Source organism: Sceloporus undulatus, chromosome 1 (assembly GCF_019175285.1).
Source record: "Sceloporus undulatus isolate JIND9_A2432 ecotype Alabama chromosome 1, SceUnd_v1.1, whole genome shotgun sequence".
NCBI lineage: Eukaryota > Metazoa > Chordata > Lepidosauria > Squamata > Phrynosomatidae > Sceloporus > Sceloporus undulatus.
The window spans coordinates 146395061-146414617 of record NC_056522.1 but is presented as its reverse complement, the minus strand read 5'-3'; the positions used below and the strand labels follow the sequence as shown (position 1 = coordinate 146414617).

At 40.8% G+C, this 19557-nt stretch overlaps 1 protein-coding gene across 1 annotated transcript in view; it reads right to left on the bottom strand.

Moving 5' to 3' along the window:
• Window positions 1-19557, bottom strand: part of TAF1B (TATA-box binding protein associated factor, RNA polymerase I subunit B) — a 57850-nt gene that overhangs the window by 30492 nt on the left and 7801 nt on the right. Inside the window, 4 exon segments of the mRNA XM_042461948.1 lie at window positions 283-436; window positions 3613-3742; window positions 7101-7181; window positions 10205-10302. Coding sequence (XP_042317882.1) covers window positions 283-436; window positions 3613-3742; window positions 7101-7181; window positions 10205-10302 — 463 coding nt within the window.

The following is a 19557-nucleotide window of genomic DNA, read 5'->3' as shown; positions in this document are numbered from 1 at the left end:
ATACACTTCACAAATTCACGTAGTGCAAGTTTTCTTTTAATCTATTGTATGAGTTTTAATTATAGTGTTGTAATGTTTGTTGTTTCTATCTGTGATTTTAATCCACCAAGTGAATGCTATGGCCTATTACTATTATAAATGAGTAATTCTACTTATTCACAACTCATATAAAAAAATGTGGCAAGTCTTGAACAATACACCCCAAGGACAAAAGGCTATAATTAAATTCAAAACTGAAAGTAAAGTTTTAAAACCAAGATAATTCATTAAATTTCTGCTTACCTCAAGAGATCTGATAATGTTATTGATTCTCTCAGCCACAGCAGTGCCAAAGAGCAAAAAGCCAGGGTCATTGGCATAGACATTCTCATCTCCCCTTTTTTGCTTTTTCGTAAATATGAGGTACCATCCACTGATCCAGACCAGGCCGATGCATCTGTGGAAAGGATTTAGAAAGTATAAAACTATTTCTTCTCTCTATTCTTGTTTGGAATAACTGTTATACTCCAAGTGGCAGTTCAGTTATTCTGATAACAGTCTATCAAAGCAGAGAAGAGAAGTAAACACTAAAGCAGCTGAACTAAGTCATACAACACAGGAGAATGACTGAATTCTTTTTAAATCCTATGAAATGAAAACCTCAATATGTTTGGAAATGGGGTCTTTGATTTCAGGTCTTATTAATTTATCTCAACTAAAATCAATAGAGGCGTTTTCACTATCTAGATAGATGGAAAATACAGACTGAAAAATTCCCAAACCACAAATTAGAGCTGGCTCAGAAAGGTGTGTGTGAACAGATCAACAGATTAAATCTCTACAAAAGATTTCATTTCTTAGTGTAGCCAGGAGGATGGCAAAGGAACTGACGTAATCTTCAAAGATTAAAACCAATTACTAAGTGCATAAGTAGCTTTACTAAAAGTACAACTCTTCTATACAAGTTAAGCCTGTACTACATTAAAAAGTGATTCATCTTTTTTTTTAAAAAAATTGACCACCCAGGGAGAATTAATACATTATTTTTTCTTTATGCAAAGAAGATCACTTAATACAGATACACATACAAATGAAACAGGAAAGTTTAATTAATTGAAAATAAACACCGAATCACAAAAGGGGGAGTGATAATTGCTTCTTTCTTCTGAGGCTATAGCACAAAAAGAGGTATTGTAAATCAGCAGCTATTATTCCTCCGGGTCTTTTGACAGATCTGATGATGCAGACAAATCAGGTTAGGGATATTTTTCTTATATAGCTAAAGAGTATCCATCACTATCGTAATGCTAACAGCTCCTGCAACATTATACATTGCATCTCTACCACATACCTACATTTCTACCTTTGTAGCTGCAACTAAGGCCCGTTACAAATGGGCATAAAGTATGGACTGGGTCCGTATTAGGATTGGAAAGGGGCATCCCTTTCAGACACCCCTAACCCTAATACTGTATGGACCCAGTCTGTACAAAATGGTGGTGCCCGTTCCACACGGGGGCCGCCCATCTTTACGTAGCGGATGCGCTGTGTCTGCATGTCGCACGGCGCTTATGATGCTGCGAGTGCGCCATTGGCACCTCGCGGCATCATATCCATGCCGCAAAGAGAAGCACCATTTTGGCGCTTCTTATTTGCAGCGCGGAGGAGCCCCGCGGTTTGGCTGCTGCGGCTCCTCTGCGCTGCAACCGGCAGCAGTGTGAGACCACCCCTTCTGGGCGGTCTGTAACGCGCCTAAGTTTGCAAATATGGTGGCAACATGCTCAAGAAAAGGACAAAGAAGACATTATTGGTTATTTAATTTTGGAATTGTTTATTATAACTTTATCCCCTCCTATCTCCAAGGAGCACAAGAAAGCATACATGTTGCTACACTTGCTCTCAGTTTATCTGAGTTCTAAGAGGCAGTTACTGGCTCAAAGTCACAGCTTCATGGCTAAGAGGGGATGTGAAGTTGGGTCTCCCTCTTTTCTACCGATACTCTAGTCCAAAGTTTTTCAATGAGGGTCGCCTGGTTCTGCAAGAAGTCATTACTAGGGGTTCCAGGAGAAATCATGACTGGGGGCAATAAAAAAAATCTGAGCTGAAGATATAATAATTTTTATGTAGGGGTTCCCTGATCCCTGAAAATTATTTCAAGAGCTCCCCAAGCATAAAAAGGTTGAAAATGGCTAGTCACTAAGCAATGGTGCTCCTGAATTTCAGGCTTATTCAAGTCCTAATGTGAATGATTTCAAACAACAGATATTACACCAGCTGTCACCACTATTAATATATAATGATTTGGAATTAAGACGAAAGCCCCACTACAAAGTCCCAATAGCACCATTATCATTTGCGTGCTTTCTTCAAAATCTAGAATTAATTATGAACTATTCATATTTTGTATAACATAAAGCCAACTTTAATTTGTTACAACTATTAATAGCACATTTAGTATCACTTTGCCTTTTCTGCCTCCAGACAAAGTGACCAAGAATAGTTGCTATGAAAACAGCCCCTAGTTGGGCCGAGCTTCTGAAAGTTTAGAAGGAAGGACAAGAGCTGTTTTGAATGACTACTGCACACATGTGAGTCACTGTGCAAGAAGTATGAACCTCAGTTAATCCTTTCAATCATCAGTTTTGACTTTTTCATGTATAGGCTGTGTCTCAAGATCACGTTGACAGAAACTCTATTGCTAACTCCCAATTCAGCCTGATTCACAATAATCCCTGTGTTCTATTTGTAGCCTTCATGTTAACACAGCAACTTTTCATTTTATTTGTTCTAGATTATGCAGGGCACATTAGACAGTCAGCATTAAACATAACATAACATACAATTTAAGACATGTCATAACAACTTACAAATTTAATAGGCTTCCCAAACAGTGTCTACATACTGCACCAATTGGGATAGTTTCAATCTGGTAGCTTGAAGAACAGTCAATGTCTAAAAACCTCAAGCCTACCATAAGGCGTAATTATTACAGAAATGGATGTGAAGCAGCCATGAGCAATATGGTGAAAAATTGCAGCTCAGAAGTTCAAAGAACCAGATTTAATATCCGTCCCATTGCTACATATGAACATATGCCTATTTTTAGGACATATGTTGTTCTGTGAATAATTTATTTGAAGTACACAGTAGAAGCACGGCAGATCACACTGCACAAGATGCTGCTAGGACTTACAACAGAAATACAGAACAGCTCCTACATATGCTTCTCATTAAACACCATTTGTTAATCCTACCGATTAGTAGTATGTGGGCAATCTGAATAATTTAATAATACAACGTTCTTAAAAAGCATCATTAAAATGGACAAATATGTTCACCTCTTCCACAAAAGACATATAATAAACCACACCTCCAGATGTCATCAGGCACCATAAATCACCCCTGTAAGGTTTACCTTTCCCAGACGGTCACCAGTCCAACCTCGATCACTGATATTACAGTATCTGTAGCCAGCATTTATTTTTAAATTATTACAATTAAAGTCAATGCCTACTCAAATTGCTGTTAGACAGTCAGATACACCTTTGAATCACCCAGAGCTTAAAGTTTTTCCTATCTTTATTATTCACATTTTTTAGAAAATACAGCTGCCCAAGAAATATTTAGGCCTACCTGATGTCCTGCTTGCAGAAGAAATAGCTGTAATGCTAGATAAACCATCTATATCTGTATCACTTGCAGAAGAAGCCAAGCCAAGACGTTCAGTGATTTCAAGCTCGCTCTCTACTTCAGTATCTGTGCCCTGTATGAAAACAAACAAAAACAGTGGCATAAAGACTCCCAACTGCAGACTGGGAATCCACATCATAAAGCTGCATTCTCAAAAGGAGCTTGCTCTTTGTTAAACACTAGCATGATCTCTTAACATTTATTTGCCAAAGAAAACACCTAACAGTATAAGCATTTAAGAATTAGGAATCGTGCATCAAAATAGATGGGGAGAAGTGGTTTTTTTAAAATCCAATATCGAACATCAATCACATAAATTAGATCTATTCCTGCTCTCACATCAAAAGATCAATTAATGTAAGTGAAACATATTGTCTTCTTCAGGGTCGTAACTTTGTTGGGAGGCACAAAGTGATGATAGTCAGGTATACACAGTTTTGTGCTTAAAACACTGAGATTGTTCAAATAATGACAACACAGCTTACAAATGCTCTCTTTCTGTCTCTTCTCATCAAGGCTGATGTAAAAGAAGGTTAACCATTAAGCTGCTGCCCACCTGGGCCCAAACTGGGTTAAAAGAGTGGATAGTGGGCACTGAGCTCCTGCCACCACCCAGCCTCTCTGAGTTTGGCAGAACTGCTGGCTGGGCAGCAGAGAAGACTTGCTTTCCTATCTGGATAGCAGAGCCACCAGATATGGAAGGCATCCCTTCCCACCAGCACACTGGGTGATACCACCCCCCACTGAAGTGTCACTCAGACCAGTTTGCACCCCCTGGTGATGACCCTGTGTGCATACAATGCCAAAGTGAGCTACAGTGCTCTGAAGCATCTGAAGTAGACCAAGTCTATGAAAGCTTATGCTACAACTTCTACAGAGTTATTCTCAAAGTTGCTACAAGATCCCTTTGCATACTCATATTCCAGATTAACACGGTTGTGGAGATTATCAGATGGAGGACGGAAGCAAAATCCGTCCTTATCCCATCCAGGACAGAGATCGCATGAAAGACTTTCATACATCCGTGCTGATTCTGTCATTGTCCTGTCAGTGAAGTGGACTTGCATTAAAGCGTACTTCCATTCATACAAAATGAAGAGCAAGGATGCGACAATTCCACTTCACTGATAGAACAATGACAGGCTTAGTGCAACATCATTCTTTTGTGCAATCATGGTCAATCACAGTTTAATGATGGGACACTGACAGGATAAGCACCATGTCGTATGAAAATCTTCTCGTGATCATGCTATACAAATGGGAAAAGGACAGGACAAGGAAGTTCTGTCACCCATATGATGATCTCCTATGTCTCTAAATTCTACTCCAATGCTTTGTGTAAGACTAGACAATTCTGTTTGAACTCAGCCACTAAGCATAACACATTTTGGTAATTCTACTTGCCTTTTCAGAATATGTTTTTTGAATATGGCTCCATCTGCTGGATTTAATTCCCCAAAACATGTTTTTGAACTATGTACCAAACCAATGTCTGTTGTCAATAATGGACTGGAGGAGGGCAAACAAACTGAAACTTAATCCAGACAAGTCAGAAGTGCTCCTGGTCAGTCAAAAGGCAGATCAGGGAATAGGGACTCTGTCTATGCTGGATAGAGTTAAGCTCTCCGCTGAAATCTCAGTCCTGAAGCTTGGATGTTCTCCTTGACTCAACACTGAGCCTCGATGCCTAGGTTTCTGTAGTGGAATGATTGCATTTGCTCAGCTAAAACTACTGCACCAACAGCACCTGCTCCTGGGGCCAGTTATAGGGAACATATAACTCCCTTGTTAAAACAGCTTCACTGGCTATCAGTTTATTTCTGGGAACAATTCAAAATGTTGGTTATGACATATAAAGCCCTATACAGCTTAGGTCTAGACTATCTGAAAGGCCATATCTCCCAATATGATCATGCCAGAGCTTTTAAGATCTACAGGGGAAGGCTTTCTCGCAGTCCCATCACAACCACAGACTTACTTGGTGAGGACATCAGAAACAGCCTTATCTGTGGCTGTTCCCACCCTCCTGTGGAACGCCCTTCCATGGGAAGCTGGGCTGGCCCCCTCCCAGCTTCCTTTCACTGGCAGTCAAAGGCATTTTTATTTAAGCAGGCTTTTAATGGATAAGAAGGGAAGGTTCTTACTGAGATGCATGTTTTATTTCTTAACTTTTGTATGGTTCTTAAATAATTTCATTTAATATAATATGAAATTGTTTTTAAGGTTTTTAAAATTATTTTTTAGCTGACCCTTAGCTGATCCTTCTTGGAAGCTGCCTTGGGTCCCACTGTGGGAGAAAGACAGCATATAAATTAAATAAATACATAAAAATAAATATAAAAAGTGAGCTAAAGGTCTTGATGGACTGTAGAGGGTGGTGCTCATCTCGCTTACTAAGCCAAAGAGCCAGTGCTGTTCAGTGGTCATGTGGCCAGCATGACTGCACAGAACACTGTTACCTTCCCACCAAAGTGATAACTATTTATCTACTTGCACTTTTACATGCTTTTGAATTGTTAGGTTCGCAGAAGCTGGGACTAGTGATGGGAGCTCACTCCATCACGTAAAACTTGGGCCTCGAACTGCTGACCTGCCAACCTTGCAATCATCAGTGTCAGCACCTTAACCACTGAGCCACCACATCCCACTAACTTACTATCAAAAGGCATAAACAGAAAAGGAGTTATAACCAACATCAGTTGGAAGCTTTAAATGCTAGACATAATTCATTGTCACTGATGGACGTGCTTTCTATCAGAGAAATGAGGTTCGCTGCTTAGATGTTTTAATCTAAAAAGAATCTAGTGGTGCTTTAAAGATTAATTCATTTCTCTGTAGCATACATGAGCTTTCATGGGCAAAGCCTCACTTCATCAGCTGCAGCTAACGAAAAGTACTATTTGAACAATCTCCTCTTTGTTTTCATTCACAAAGATAAAGAGAAGGTATAACATCTGTTTCCAAAGTAATACTTGTATTAATCTATTGTAGCAAAAGACATTTTTAAAAAACCCAGTGTGTCTTGTAGACTTTTTAAAAAATGTAACAATTATTGCCTAAAGTTTTCTAAGTACTTTTCAGATAATGACAACACAGCTTACAAATGCTCTCTTTCTGTCTCTTCTCATCAAGGTTGATGTAAAAGAAGGTTTACCATTAAGCTGCTGCCCACCTGGGCCCAAACTGGGTTAAAAGAGTGGATAATGGGCAGTGAGCTCCTGCCACCACCCAGCCTCTTCCTTTGCCCCATGTCCACTGGCTGGCCTGAGGGGAATCATGGCAGAGTGTGTGTGGTATTTTCAAAACCAATGGGAGCAGAGGGGAGGAAGACAACATAACCTCCTAGCCAGTAACAGCTGCCCACTCAATGCTCTTGGACCCTGTCAGTGTAGAAAAGATGACTATTCACGAATTATGAACTTAACACTTACTGATAAAATATCAGGCTTGTCACAGTAAGCCAGTTTGCTCTTCTGAAGGTATCTTCGCCATAGATTATACAGAACTTCATCCTGAGAAGAATAACAAAACAGGTATGTAGTCAGATATTTTTATTCATGTACTCATTACACTTACACACATTATAGGAACTCTATTATGGTTTTCTGATTCATGAATTTTGGGAAATGTTCTGAAACAAGTTATATGGATACATTTCATTCATTAACCTTTAAAGACTCTTGGTGTGTTGATTATATAAGCCTAGACAGATGTTTTTTCTTCCAAAAACTATATGATAAATATATTGCATATTGACTGAAATATCACTGCATATAAAATTGGTATGAATATGAAAATGTACTCCGTGACAGGCTACCATACATATCACATACAATGAAGAGAGGAATGTGGTCCTGGCAGTGGGAAGGGATATATCAAAGATGATGACATGATACAAACAGAGATAGACTCAGACCACTACGCCACAAATCAGGTGAGGAATTCCACAGCTTGCCACAGGTCCTTACAATGACTACATGCCATGAATCAACATACAGCCAGTCCTCCATATCAATGGATCCTTTATCCATGGATAAAGCATTCCAACATTTACAGCTTGAAAATACCCCCCCTCCCTGGACAAAAAAATATCCAAAAAGCAAACCTTGATAAGAGACGCAATTTTAGTACCCCATTGTATACCATGGTATCTGAAACACTAAGGCTAGAACATCTTTTCATAATTTAAACTAATTATAGGAAAACTAAGACACAGAAAAAGATGGGTGTGAAAGGAATGAGGGCAAAAAGAATGACACGAATGAGAAATTAATGTTTTCACTATTTTCTTCTTAATATAGTGATAATGTATTCCCTTGACTTTTCCCTCTATTATCTAATCCTTACAAAATTTCCCCAGCTCTATTCCCGTACACAGACCCATTTTAAAAGAGATTCAGTACAGTAATACTTCTTTGTCAGCACATACAAAACTCAACATTGCATAAGCAATGAACTCAAGAACAGCTCTTCCTCCTCCTCTGCTCCCCACACAGATCCTTAATCTTTTGGAACAGAAATGGCAGAGAGCTGTTGTTGGAAGGGCCAATCAACCCTTTTTCATTCTGTTGGCAGAAGTGGCTCTGTTAGCAAAAAGGGTTAACTGGATACATCAAGACTGTTCATTCCGTTAAGAATTCACTATCTTCACAGCTTAAAGTCAAAAGGAAGCAAGAAGACAAAAATGTAGACCCACTGCATTTTATAGGGTGTTTAAAAAAAAGAGCCAAAGCACTATAAATGTCCAAGCAGCTCTTCTATAGGAAAGAGCCTCAAAAAATCAACTACCACTTGTTGCATGACGCAAACTTTAGAAGCTCCATTGGCTTCTTCATCTGGTAAAGGTGTTAAAGATCAAACAGGAAAAAGCAAAAGCAAAAAATAAAAAAGACAATGTTGGTGTCATTTTGTTGTTGTGTGCCTTCAAGTCCTTTCCGGCTTATGGCGACCCTAATGCAAACATATCGTATGGTTTTCTTGGCAAGTTTCTTCTTGGGAGTTTGCCGTTGCCATCCTCTGAGGCTGAGAGAGTGTGACTGGCCCAAGGTCACCCAGTGGATTCCTATGGGCAAGCTTGGATGCAAACCCAAGTCAGAGTCCTAGTCCAACACACAGACCACTACACCATGATGGCCCTCAGCCAACTACCACTTACAAGGCAGCAATATATGTTTAATAGAGATTCCATAAATTTGCTAAGCAGCCACTAGCAAGGCACTGTCTCTTCAAGTGTGGGGAAGAATAATGATGGCCTACTCTACAGGGCAGAGCCAGCATGCTGTAGTGGTTTGAGCACTGAAGATCAACACAACAACTCTACAGGGATGTTTAAAGTATTACTAAGATAATATATGGGAAACACTTTGAATGCATTTATATGTAAATAAAATATTCAACTGTCTGATGGCTGCAGTTAAAACTATGGGAGGATGGAGAGAACTTCCTGGTTTGTTGACCTTGGGCAAGTCACAGTCTCTCAGCCTCAGGGGAAGGCAATGTCAAATTTCCTCTGAACCAATTTTGGCAAGAAAATCCCATGATAGGTTTGCCTTAGGGTCGCCATAAGTCAGAAGTGACTTGAAGGTACACAACAATAACTACTCACTCCTTGCATGCATCTCTGGGAAGGGATGGAGCCTGGAGAAAGACTGGGAAAAATCTGGCACAAAAGATCTCTGGATCTAAGCCATATCACCCTATATGACCCTGCCTGAGCTCTAAGATCTGCAGAGGAAGGCTTTATTTCAATATGACAGATAGGATATGTCAGAGAGCCTTCTCAGTGGGTGCTTCCAAGTTGTGGAACTCCTTTTCCTGGCAGGTTCCAGTTCACTCCCTCCCTGTTGCCTTTCTACTGGCACGTAAAGATCTTTTATTTAAGGAGGTATTTAGTTATTAGTATATTGTGGGGTTTGTTATGTTTAGTATGCTACAGGGTATGTGTAGTGTTTCTATTTTATTTTTAATGCTGTTTTTAACTTGTATTTTTAAAAAATTGTTCAGTTTAATTTTGTTTTAACTGCTGTAGTAAGATTGTACATTGTTGTATGTCACTTTGAACCTCATGCTGGGAGAAAGGCAGATAGAAAATAAATAAATAAATAAATAAATATTGATGCATTTAATGCTGCTTAGAGATCCAGGGGGGCTAACACAGACACACTCCCACCATTCCAGCACAGCCATCCACCAAAGCAACTAACGCTTAAAAGCAAGAATGCACCCAGACTGAAAAGGATCAAAATCATCAGCTTGGTTTATGTATATTGGGAATTTTCCACTTCAGTTTTAGATTAACTGCAATTCAGCATTGCATCAGAAGAATCCTGAACTGTGGATATCCTTAACTATGGGAAGAACCAAACCACACAGTGGCTTGAAGCTGGATTATTTCAGCAGGCACAATTAAGATTACTCATATTTGTCTGTGTTGCTTCTACATTTCTACTTGCAAGGAAAAGCATGTATGGAAGAGCACAAACTAGAGCCTTGCACCCTTGTGATATTCTAAATCAAGAAAAGTATTATACTGAACCTTTAAATGTGAAGAAACTCCTAAGGACTGCAGAGCTTCACCTTGCTTCTGGAGTATATGTTGAAAGCCTTCACAGATGTACCATTCCCAGCCCTTATCTAAAAAAATAAATACATAGAAAATGGACTACAGTACTACGGTTTATAGTTTACATTTGTCCCAGCCAAAATCAGAAGTTTTAAAATGCATTTCTAATCATAGGAAGCAAGATACACTAAACAAAGTGTGACTTACTTCCAAGTAAATATGCACTGTTAATAATTTAGTGTCTACCTCAACAACAAAAAATAACAGTCTTATCCAAAGAATTTTCTTTTGCATAAACAGCCCTATCCAGTAGTTCTGGTACACTCCAGGAAAAGTATTTCAATGCAATGACAGAATATGGTTTGCCAGATAATAGATTTCCAATGGCTACTAAACCAGTTCCTTGCAACCAGTTACATAAACCAAACACTTTCACTAGAAACTCCTTATCAACTGGAATTCCCACTCTTTATGGTGGTAAAACAACCTGAAACAGTGAGTGATGGTTAAAATGAACATAGCTCCATTAAATATTGCAGGCAGGGAGAGAGCCATGCTTACTACTTTGGAAGAAAAAATGGGTATAAACATAACACAAAGAAGAATAAATTGCTTTAAGTATTGAGAGCACAGATTACCATCAAGTAGTGAGCTGCATTTCTACCATTAAACAGATGGATTTTAGAGTCCTTGTTAGCATCGTGGCCAAACATTAACAGTTGTCCAACACTACAGAAAGGGGGATGATTTTTCTTCTTATTAGCCTGCTTGTACAGTTCTCATAGATATGAGTAGTTATGATAGTCCTCACTTACACACTTTGATTTGCTTCTGCACTATATAACCTATGGGAATCCATCTTCCATTGGTCTTGCCCTGAGGAAGAGGCACACCAATTCAAGGACCCCATTTAATCAGCAATGGCAAATTTAATCACTATCTGGGAATAGTCCAGGTAGAACTAGTTGTTTAGAGGCCCAGTTCTACCACAGGATGTGAGAGGACGCTGGACCCCATTAGAAAAAAGGGCTGGAAGTGGTGAAGGTGGGAGTAATTGACCAAGGTGGCAAATGTTTTTTAGGGCAGCTCCGCACAGCCCTGGTGACTTTCATCATTTAGGTAAAGGTAAAGGCTTTCCCTTGACATGAATGTCTAGTCATAGCCGACTGTTGGGGGCGATGCTCATCTCCATTACTAAGCCGAAGAGCCAGCGTTGTCTGAAGACGACTCCGTGATCATATGGCCAACATGACCAAACACTGTTACCTTCCCACCAAAGTGGTACCTATTTATCTACCTGCATTTGCACGCTTTTGAAGTGCTAGGTTCGGCTTGGGTCCAGGCTGTTTGAAGTACTGTATCTCCCTGTACGAGCCCCCAAAGTACTGAGATCATCTGGAGAGGTCTTTTTCTCTGTCCCACCACCCTCTCAGGTGTGTTTGGTGGGAACAAGAGAGAGGGACTTCTCTGTGGCTGCTCCCAAGCTTTGGAATTCCCTCCCTAGAGAGGAAAGGATTGCACTATCCTTACTATCCTTCCGATGCCAGGTAAAGACGTTCCTGTGCAGTCAGGCCTATTAAGCAGAGAAGGACTAGGTTTTTAATGCTACCCAAATTTTTAATGGTTTGTGTTTTAATATATTATATTTTAATTAATAACTGTTTTATCCTTAAAATTGCTTCATTGTTTTTGTAAATATTATGTTTATGTATTTTAATATTTTGTATTGTTTTTAAATTGTATTGTTTGTTTTATACTTGTTAGCTGCCTTGAGCCCCTATATTGGGAAAAAGGCAGGATATAAGAAAACAAAATAATAATAATAATAATAATAATAATAATAATAATAATAATTTGGCAGAAGAAAGGCAGGAGCTCACCCCATCTTGTGGCACTTGGTCCTTGAACTGCTAACTTTCCAAACTTTTGACTGTCAGAATTGGCATCTTAACCACGTTATGGTTTATAGACCATAAAATGAAGAAAACTGAATGGTTAGGAGGCATCCTATGCAAGGCATCAAGCGCCTCATGGATCAACCCATTTTGAGCTTCTGCATCCCTTTAAAATTGGCATATTCCCATCTTGCTTTAAAGTTTGATCATTTTAATTGTTACTGAGTTTTATTGTTATGTTATGCTGGTGTGTGTGTGATGGAGATGGTGTTATATTATTGCTTTGTATTACGTAATTTCATTTTATATTGTAATCCCGCCTTGATCTGTAGGGAGAGGCGGGAAATATAAATAATAATAATAATAATAATAATAATAATAATAATAATAATTATTATTATTATTATTATTATTATTATTATTATTATTATTGGTAAAATCCCTCTAGAAGACAATCACTTGATGGAGGAGACAGTTATGGTTCCAGGCCTTGGCAAAGCCATTAATGGAGGGAAGCAAACAATTAACAGATACACCATTTTCTGATCTTCTGGAGCGACTATGTGAAAACCTTGCCTGGGATCAAGTCTACTTCCTCAGATGCATTTGGATCTGAGGAATGTATCTGAGGAAGTAGACTTAAGTCTAGGAAAGCTCGTGCTGCTAACTTCTTTCTTTCACTTACTCCATCCAAAGGTGCTATGAGATCTCTCTACATACTTATCTGCTTATTCTGAAGGCTGAGATCTTCCATCTTGGAAGCTTCCTTGCTCTCTCTGCTTTTGGCTGCCTTCCTCTTCCCTCCCCTGCTTTTCCTGGTTTCACCAACTGTGCTTCTCTCCATCCTTTCTAACCCACTCTAACACTATTGTCCTTCTCAAAGGGCCCCTAGTCCCTCTTCCCCCTGCTATAAAGATCTCCCTCTTTCTTGCCTTTCTCCTTCACTTGGTTGCTGGGGCCGGATATCTTGGCAGCCCCCTTGTTTCCTTTGCCTCTCATGGCCGTATTTGCTTTCTTGCTTCTCTCTCTCTATCTCAATTCCCCTGCCATTTTTCCATGCTCTGCCGCTCCCTGCTCCCTCAGACTCATGCTTTCCCTTTCCTCGTGCTCCAGCCCTGCTTTTAATTGCAATGTTGTTTTTGCAACTTGCTTTTAACTTATTTTTCAGTGCAGGTGCTAAATAGTTTTTAAGGTTGCTCATAGTCTAATGCCAATTCAAATGTTGTTGTTGTTGTTGATATTATTATTATTATTATTATTATTATTATTATTATTATTATTATGTGTATTTGCATAGCACCATCCATGTATATGGTGCTTTACAAGTAGTGCAGAATAAAACATTTATATACAGTCGGCCCTTCTTACACACAGATTTTTTATACACAGATTCAAGCAAATGTTCAAAAAAAGTATAAATTTCAAATATCAAACCTTGATTTTCCATTTTTTATAAGGGACACCATTTTGCTATGTGATTATATTTAATGGGACTTGAGCATACACAGATTTTGCTATCCACGAGGGATCTTGGAACCAAACCCTAGAGTATAACAAGGGTCCAGTGTACTATATTTGTGAGCCGCCTTGTGTCTCTTCTAGGCATAGAAAATAAATAAATAAATAAAATTCAATAATATATATTTTTAAAAACCCCAAAATACAATATTAAATTGTATTTTAGAGAGACATAATGCAAAATAAAATGGACAGTACAGATAATGAAATGTTGTTGTTGTTGTTAGTTGCCCTCAAGTTGTTTCCAACTCATGGTGAGCCCATGGATGAGACATCTCCAAGAATCGCTATCCTCCACTGCCATGTCCAGGTCCTGCAAGCCATTGCCCATAATAACCACATACCCCACCCTAATTTAGTCTATCCATCTGGTTTGTGGTCCTTCTCTTATTCTTCTACCCTCTACCTTTCCTAGCATTCTTGTTTTTTCTAGTGATCCGTGCCTTCTCACGATGTGGCCAAAGGATGATAGTCTCAACTTGGTCATTTTAGCTTCCAAGGCGAGCCCTGGTCTGATCTATTCAAGAACCCATAATAAGTCGAGGGATAGTTTTGGGGCCAAGATTATGGATTTGACCTATGGATAAGTCAAGGGTAAAACATAGAGGCATGTAATGAAGGATGTAAAGGACAAAGGAAAGGAGAATGATGCCATAGTTCTTACACATTTCTGTCAGTCCTAACCGTTTGTGCTTACACTAAAGGCTGGATGGATGAGAGAGTAAAGCGTAGTCTGTGCTTCCAGGACAGATTGCACTCTTGCTTTTCACCAGGAAATACAGTTTCTGTGGGGGATCCAGTCCAGACCCCCTCATGGATAGCAAAAAATGCTTTTAAGTCCCGTTCTTTTCAATGGACGCACGTGCATGCTTGTGCCACCCTGTGTGTGTGTGCCCATTGAAAAAGCTGGGGCTTGCTGTCTGCAGAAGCTCAAACTGCGGATGGGAAGCCTGCAGTTGGAAGGGCGCGCTGTAGTTCCTTTTTAAATAAGATTTAAAATACAGTACACCTGTCCCTCCATATTCACTAGTGTTAGGGGCACAAGACCCCCGTGAATATGGAAAAACTGCAAATAACAAAAACATCATGTTTTTATCTGAGAGGACACCTCTCTAGGAATCTCTAGGTCCTCCAGTGCAACTGTGGTCAATGTCCAACAGACACTGACCATAGAACTGCACTGGAGGAGCTACAAATGCCTAGTAGAGTATTCTCTCTAGGAATCTCTAGGTCTTTCAGTGCAACCTTTAGTTAAAGTTGACCATAGAGTTTCACTGGAGGACCTAGATATTCCTAGAGAGAACATATTAATCAAATCCGTGACTAATCAAATCCGCAAATATGGAGGGATGAGTATACTTACATTGACCCATGGGTAAGTTGAGAAGGCTGTATGTCTAATGATCTGGGTAGGTAAAAAAGGTAAAGGTATTCCCTGTTGACAAGGTTGTCAAGTAGTGTCCGACCGTAGATGCAGTGCTCATCTCTCATCTAAGCCAAAGAGCCAGTGTTGTCCAAGACTACTCTGTGATCATGATTGCACAGAACGTGGTTTACCTTCCCAGAGAAGTGATACCTATTTATCTACTTGCTTTTACATGTTTTCGAACAGCTAGGTTGGTAGAAGCTAAGACTAGTGATGGGAGCTCATCCCATCATGTGGCACCCAGGCCTCGAACTGCCAACCTGCCGATCTTGCAATCAACAAAGTCAGCATCTTAGCCATTTGAGCCACCACATCCCTTAATAATCTGGGTAAATTGGGCCAACTGGAAAGCCTAAAAGTAGAGTTTGATATCTGGGATTGCCAATTCCCCAAGATTAGAGTGGATATGTCTGATTGATTTTGGAAATCTAGACAGCTTATTGTCAAAAATGAAATTGTTAATAAGTATCTGCTACAATTTAAATTGAGACGGAGAGAAGTTAAAGAGATCGATTGAAGGAGAAAGAAACAAGGTGCTGAGAACAATTTAATTAATACAACCCACCCTAAAATGAACGATTTAAGAGAGTGCTATGATTAGTTTGTTCTTCATCCACTTGGTGAGGGGATTATAATTATGAGAAATTAGCTGTGAGGTATCTTTAGTAATTAATATTCCGAAACTGTGAAATCCTGAGGGACATAACTGCAAGCCAGACAGCCAATGCTCCTGTTGTAGATGCGGTGCATTTAGTCACATAAGATAGGATTTTTAAAGTAAAGTTTAAGGCCTGAATAAGTGCCAAACAGTTCTAATAATATGCTTTATTACTGGGGAAGAGTTCTCAGGATGCTTTTTAAAAATCTAAATATCTTCAGATAAAGCAATTTTATGGTCGCAAGCATGAAGTTGGGTACCCATGAATTCAGGGTTAAGAGGTGACAGTGGGAACCTTGTTTGATGCCATGGTGCAATTTGATCTGGGGAGAGTCTCTATGCCATTGATCAAGATCGTGGCAGTTGAGTCCTGATAGAGTTGTGTCAGGGCTGGGATAATATTTGAACCAAAGTCCATTTCATGACGAATTTCGAAAAGATACCACCACTCCACCCTGTCAAAAGCTTTGAGCAAATCTAAAGATAAAAGTCCCATTGGTGTTTTTGACAGTATAGAGTGGTGGATGATATGGAGAACTCAGTGAATTGGGTCTGCTAAGGAGCATGTTGGCATGAAGCCACCCTGGTCTAGGTTTATGTAGTCCATGATGAATGCATTGATCCTATTGGCTACAACTGATGTGAATATTTTGGTGTGTTAGTTTATTAAGGAAATTGGTCTGAAAGATTTAACCTCTGGCTTGTCTTCTGTTGTTTTGGGAATGGGTATAATCCTAAATCTATGTCAGATGTCCAGAAAGGAGTCCAAACAGCAACTCTGAGTTTTAACCTGGTTACAATATTGTTGGAAGAGTAAATGAACTGCAAAGCACTTTGCACACTAGAAAGTGCTCAAGCTGAAATATTATCAAGGATTGAAATATTCCTGTTCTGCTCTACTTGTGAAGTAAGGATGGGAAAGAGACAGATCAGTTTCCCAGCAGAGAGGGTCCTGTCTTCCTGTAATCTGGGTTTAGCTCCTCCTATTTGCTCCTGTAGGCAGGGACAATAAACAAAAGACCGGCCCCTATATAGGGAGGAGCTAGCCCCCCTGAGCCTCAGTCTTGTTCCTGCCTATGCTCCTAGCAGGATGTTCTCTTCGAGCCAGCAAAGTTTTTCCTTTCTACGAAAGCGGTTTGAGAGTTTTCTTGGTCTTCCCTTCTTCTCCTCTCTCCTGCCTTTCCCCCCTTCCTTGGCGGTGGCTATGGCAGAGGACCCTGAGACCATGGGTGAAGGGCCATCCTTAACCCAGGCTTCCCTAGCTCAGGGTCTGCCAGCTCAACAGAGGGAGCTGGCTTCAGAGGGAGACCCATTGGGATGTGTTTGCTGTTGCTCTGCAGCTTCTGCACTACAGCCTTGGAAGCATGAAGAAGACTTAAAATGGCAAGGGCTCCCAGGATTGGAGAAAGGTCTTGGCTTTGCCAATGACTCTCCCTCTCCTCCAAAGCTGCCCCCTTTCATGGTGGGAGCACAGGAGATTTCTGCAAACAGCACTGCAGCACATGGGAGCCGTGGGAAGAGATGGTGAGGGGTATGTCTTTGTTTCTCCACATCACCTCTGCCCAGCCTGTTTAAGGCCAGGGATCAGTGAGGAAACTGGCCAGAAGTCATGGAAACTTCCCTCCTCAGCATCTCTGCCCAGCCAGAGTTCAGAGGACAGGCCAGCCAAAAGCCATGGCAAAGGATTTCTCTGCATCACCTCTGCCCAGCCTGAAATGGCCAAGATCAGAGAGGCAAGCCAGCCAGAAGTCACAGGAGAACGGTGAGTACCAGGGGCCCTCTCTCTCTAGCCACCAAAGAACCTTTGCCAGATCTAATGCCCTCACTCAGGGCAGGCATTGCCATGAGGCCTCTGCCATGGCCATTGCAGGCACTATGCCTAGCATAAGGTTTGGGACTCTGCCAGGAGGGCAGATGGGGGCATTAACCCCATGGCAGATGGGGACATTAACCCCAATGGCACCCAGGACCCTAACAGGTGTGGGGGATCCTTTTGCAGTCTGGGAAACACATGGTGGTGTTGCCAGGGCTCCTGCACATTCCTTTGAATTCTTATAATGAGATGGTGTGTAAGGAGGCAGAGGATTCCTCCTCTGTGTTGCACAGACACATGGCTGTAAAGGAAGCTAGAATTGGCCCAGCAGGAGCTGAAGCTTCCAACTCTAAAATGGTCTTTTTTGGCTGCCACAGAGCATCCCACAACAAAGCACGAAGTGGCTTCATGTCGTCCCCAGAGAGAGCATGGCCTCTGCCACCCACTTCTAAACAGAGGCTGGAGGGCCATCTATCGGGTATGCTTTGATTGAGAGTTCCTGCATGGCAGAATGGGGTTGGACTGGATGGCCCTTGGGATCTCTTCCAACCCAAGGATTCTTTGAGAGACCACATGGATACAAATCCTCTTGTGTTCCCTCCCCAAAAATTACAACAACAAAAAGGGGTAAACCATTTGTGGATATCATGGGTGGAGAGTTCCCTTCACCCCCAATTGTGTTTGGCTGCCCCAAACCGTGGCACTCTTGAGAGAAAAGCTTGAGCACTTGGCCTCTCCTTTCCATCAGAGATTATCCTTTCTCAGGACACAGACTTACCTCAGATAAATATAGAGCCATGGCCCACAGCAGTCCCTCTGCCCTTCCCAGCTACCTATGCAAGTGGGAGGGAGTTGAGGACCAAGCTAGCTTCTATCATGCAGCCAGGTTACTATCAAGCCTGCCTGAAATTAAAAGGGCTAAGCTATAAACCCCAGCTTAAAGTTGGGGCTGTTTTAAACAGAAATAAAACAAAGTGCCCTGTGAGTATCAGGGCTACACTACAGGCCATATGCAGCTATCTACCCATGATTAGCAATGGTCTTCAGTCACTGCTAACTTAAGAGCAGTTTCCTCAGTGCTTGTAATAAGCCACTGCCCAGGCAGCCTCCCTTGATGGGGCAAATAAAGGAGGAGAGAGCCCCCACATCAACAGGGCTGTGGGCTCAGATTTACAAGAGATACTGGTTAACCTTTCTGGTGTTCATTTTATTAATGTTAGCACATGAGGTTTGAGTTGTGCTGTTTCTGCTCACCCCCCTCTCCTTTTTCCAGGCCAGAGAAGATGCCTGGAAACTAATTCTTCAAGGGGGGGGCTAGCCATAAAAGCCACATGATGACTTTTCTTGCCTCCTCATGGGCCTCCATCACTGTCTCCATTAGGTCCAGAGCCTTTTTTGCCTTAGGTGGAAAAGCCAAAGACATAGGATGAGCACATGGTTCTACCTCCTTTGTACAAACTGTTATCAGCCATAGCACTTCTCATTAAGAGCATAAACTTTAACAATTCAGATTCATTTAAATGCTAATAGACAGGGTGACTCAAGCAAGGAGAAGGCCTCTGGTCACTCAGCAGACCTCTAATGCTTACATGCATTGAGGATCTTTGGTAAAACATCTCATATGAGATGATAGATATATTGGATTAAGGTGACCAACCAAACTCCATTTTAGTGGCAAAAGGATTATGTTCCTGTTATAAAACACAGTGAACCTCAGTCAGCTAGCCTCAAAAGATGTGGCTCCCCTTGCCTTCCCTTCTTTCTTGGAGAGATGTCTGTTAAAGGGAAGAAACTAAAAAAAATACAGGTTCTTCCATGAGATGGTTCTCACTAATACAGGGGGTTAAGAAGAATTCTTATCAAAAACAAACAGACTCCTCTCCATGGGGGGAGAAACTCCCCTTCCTCCATGAGTGTTTTAAAACAATATAATCAGGTTTCTCTACTAAGGGGTTGCTTCAAATCCCATTCAGACATCCTACAGAGCCCTGAGGGGTCTGCCACAAAAATCACAAT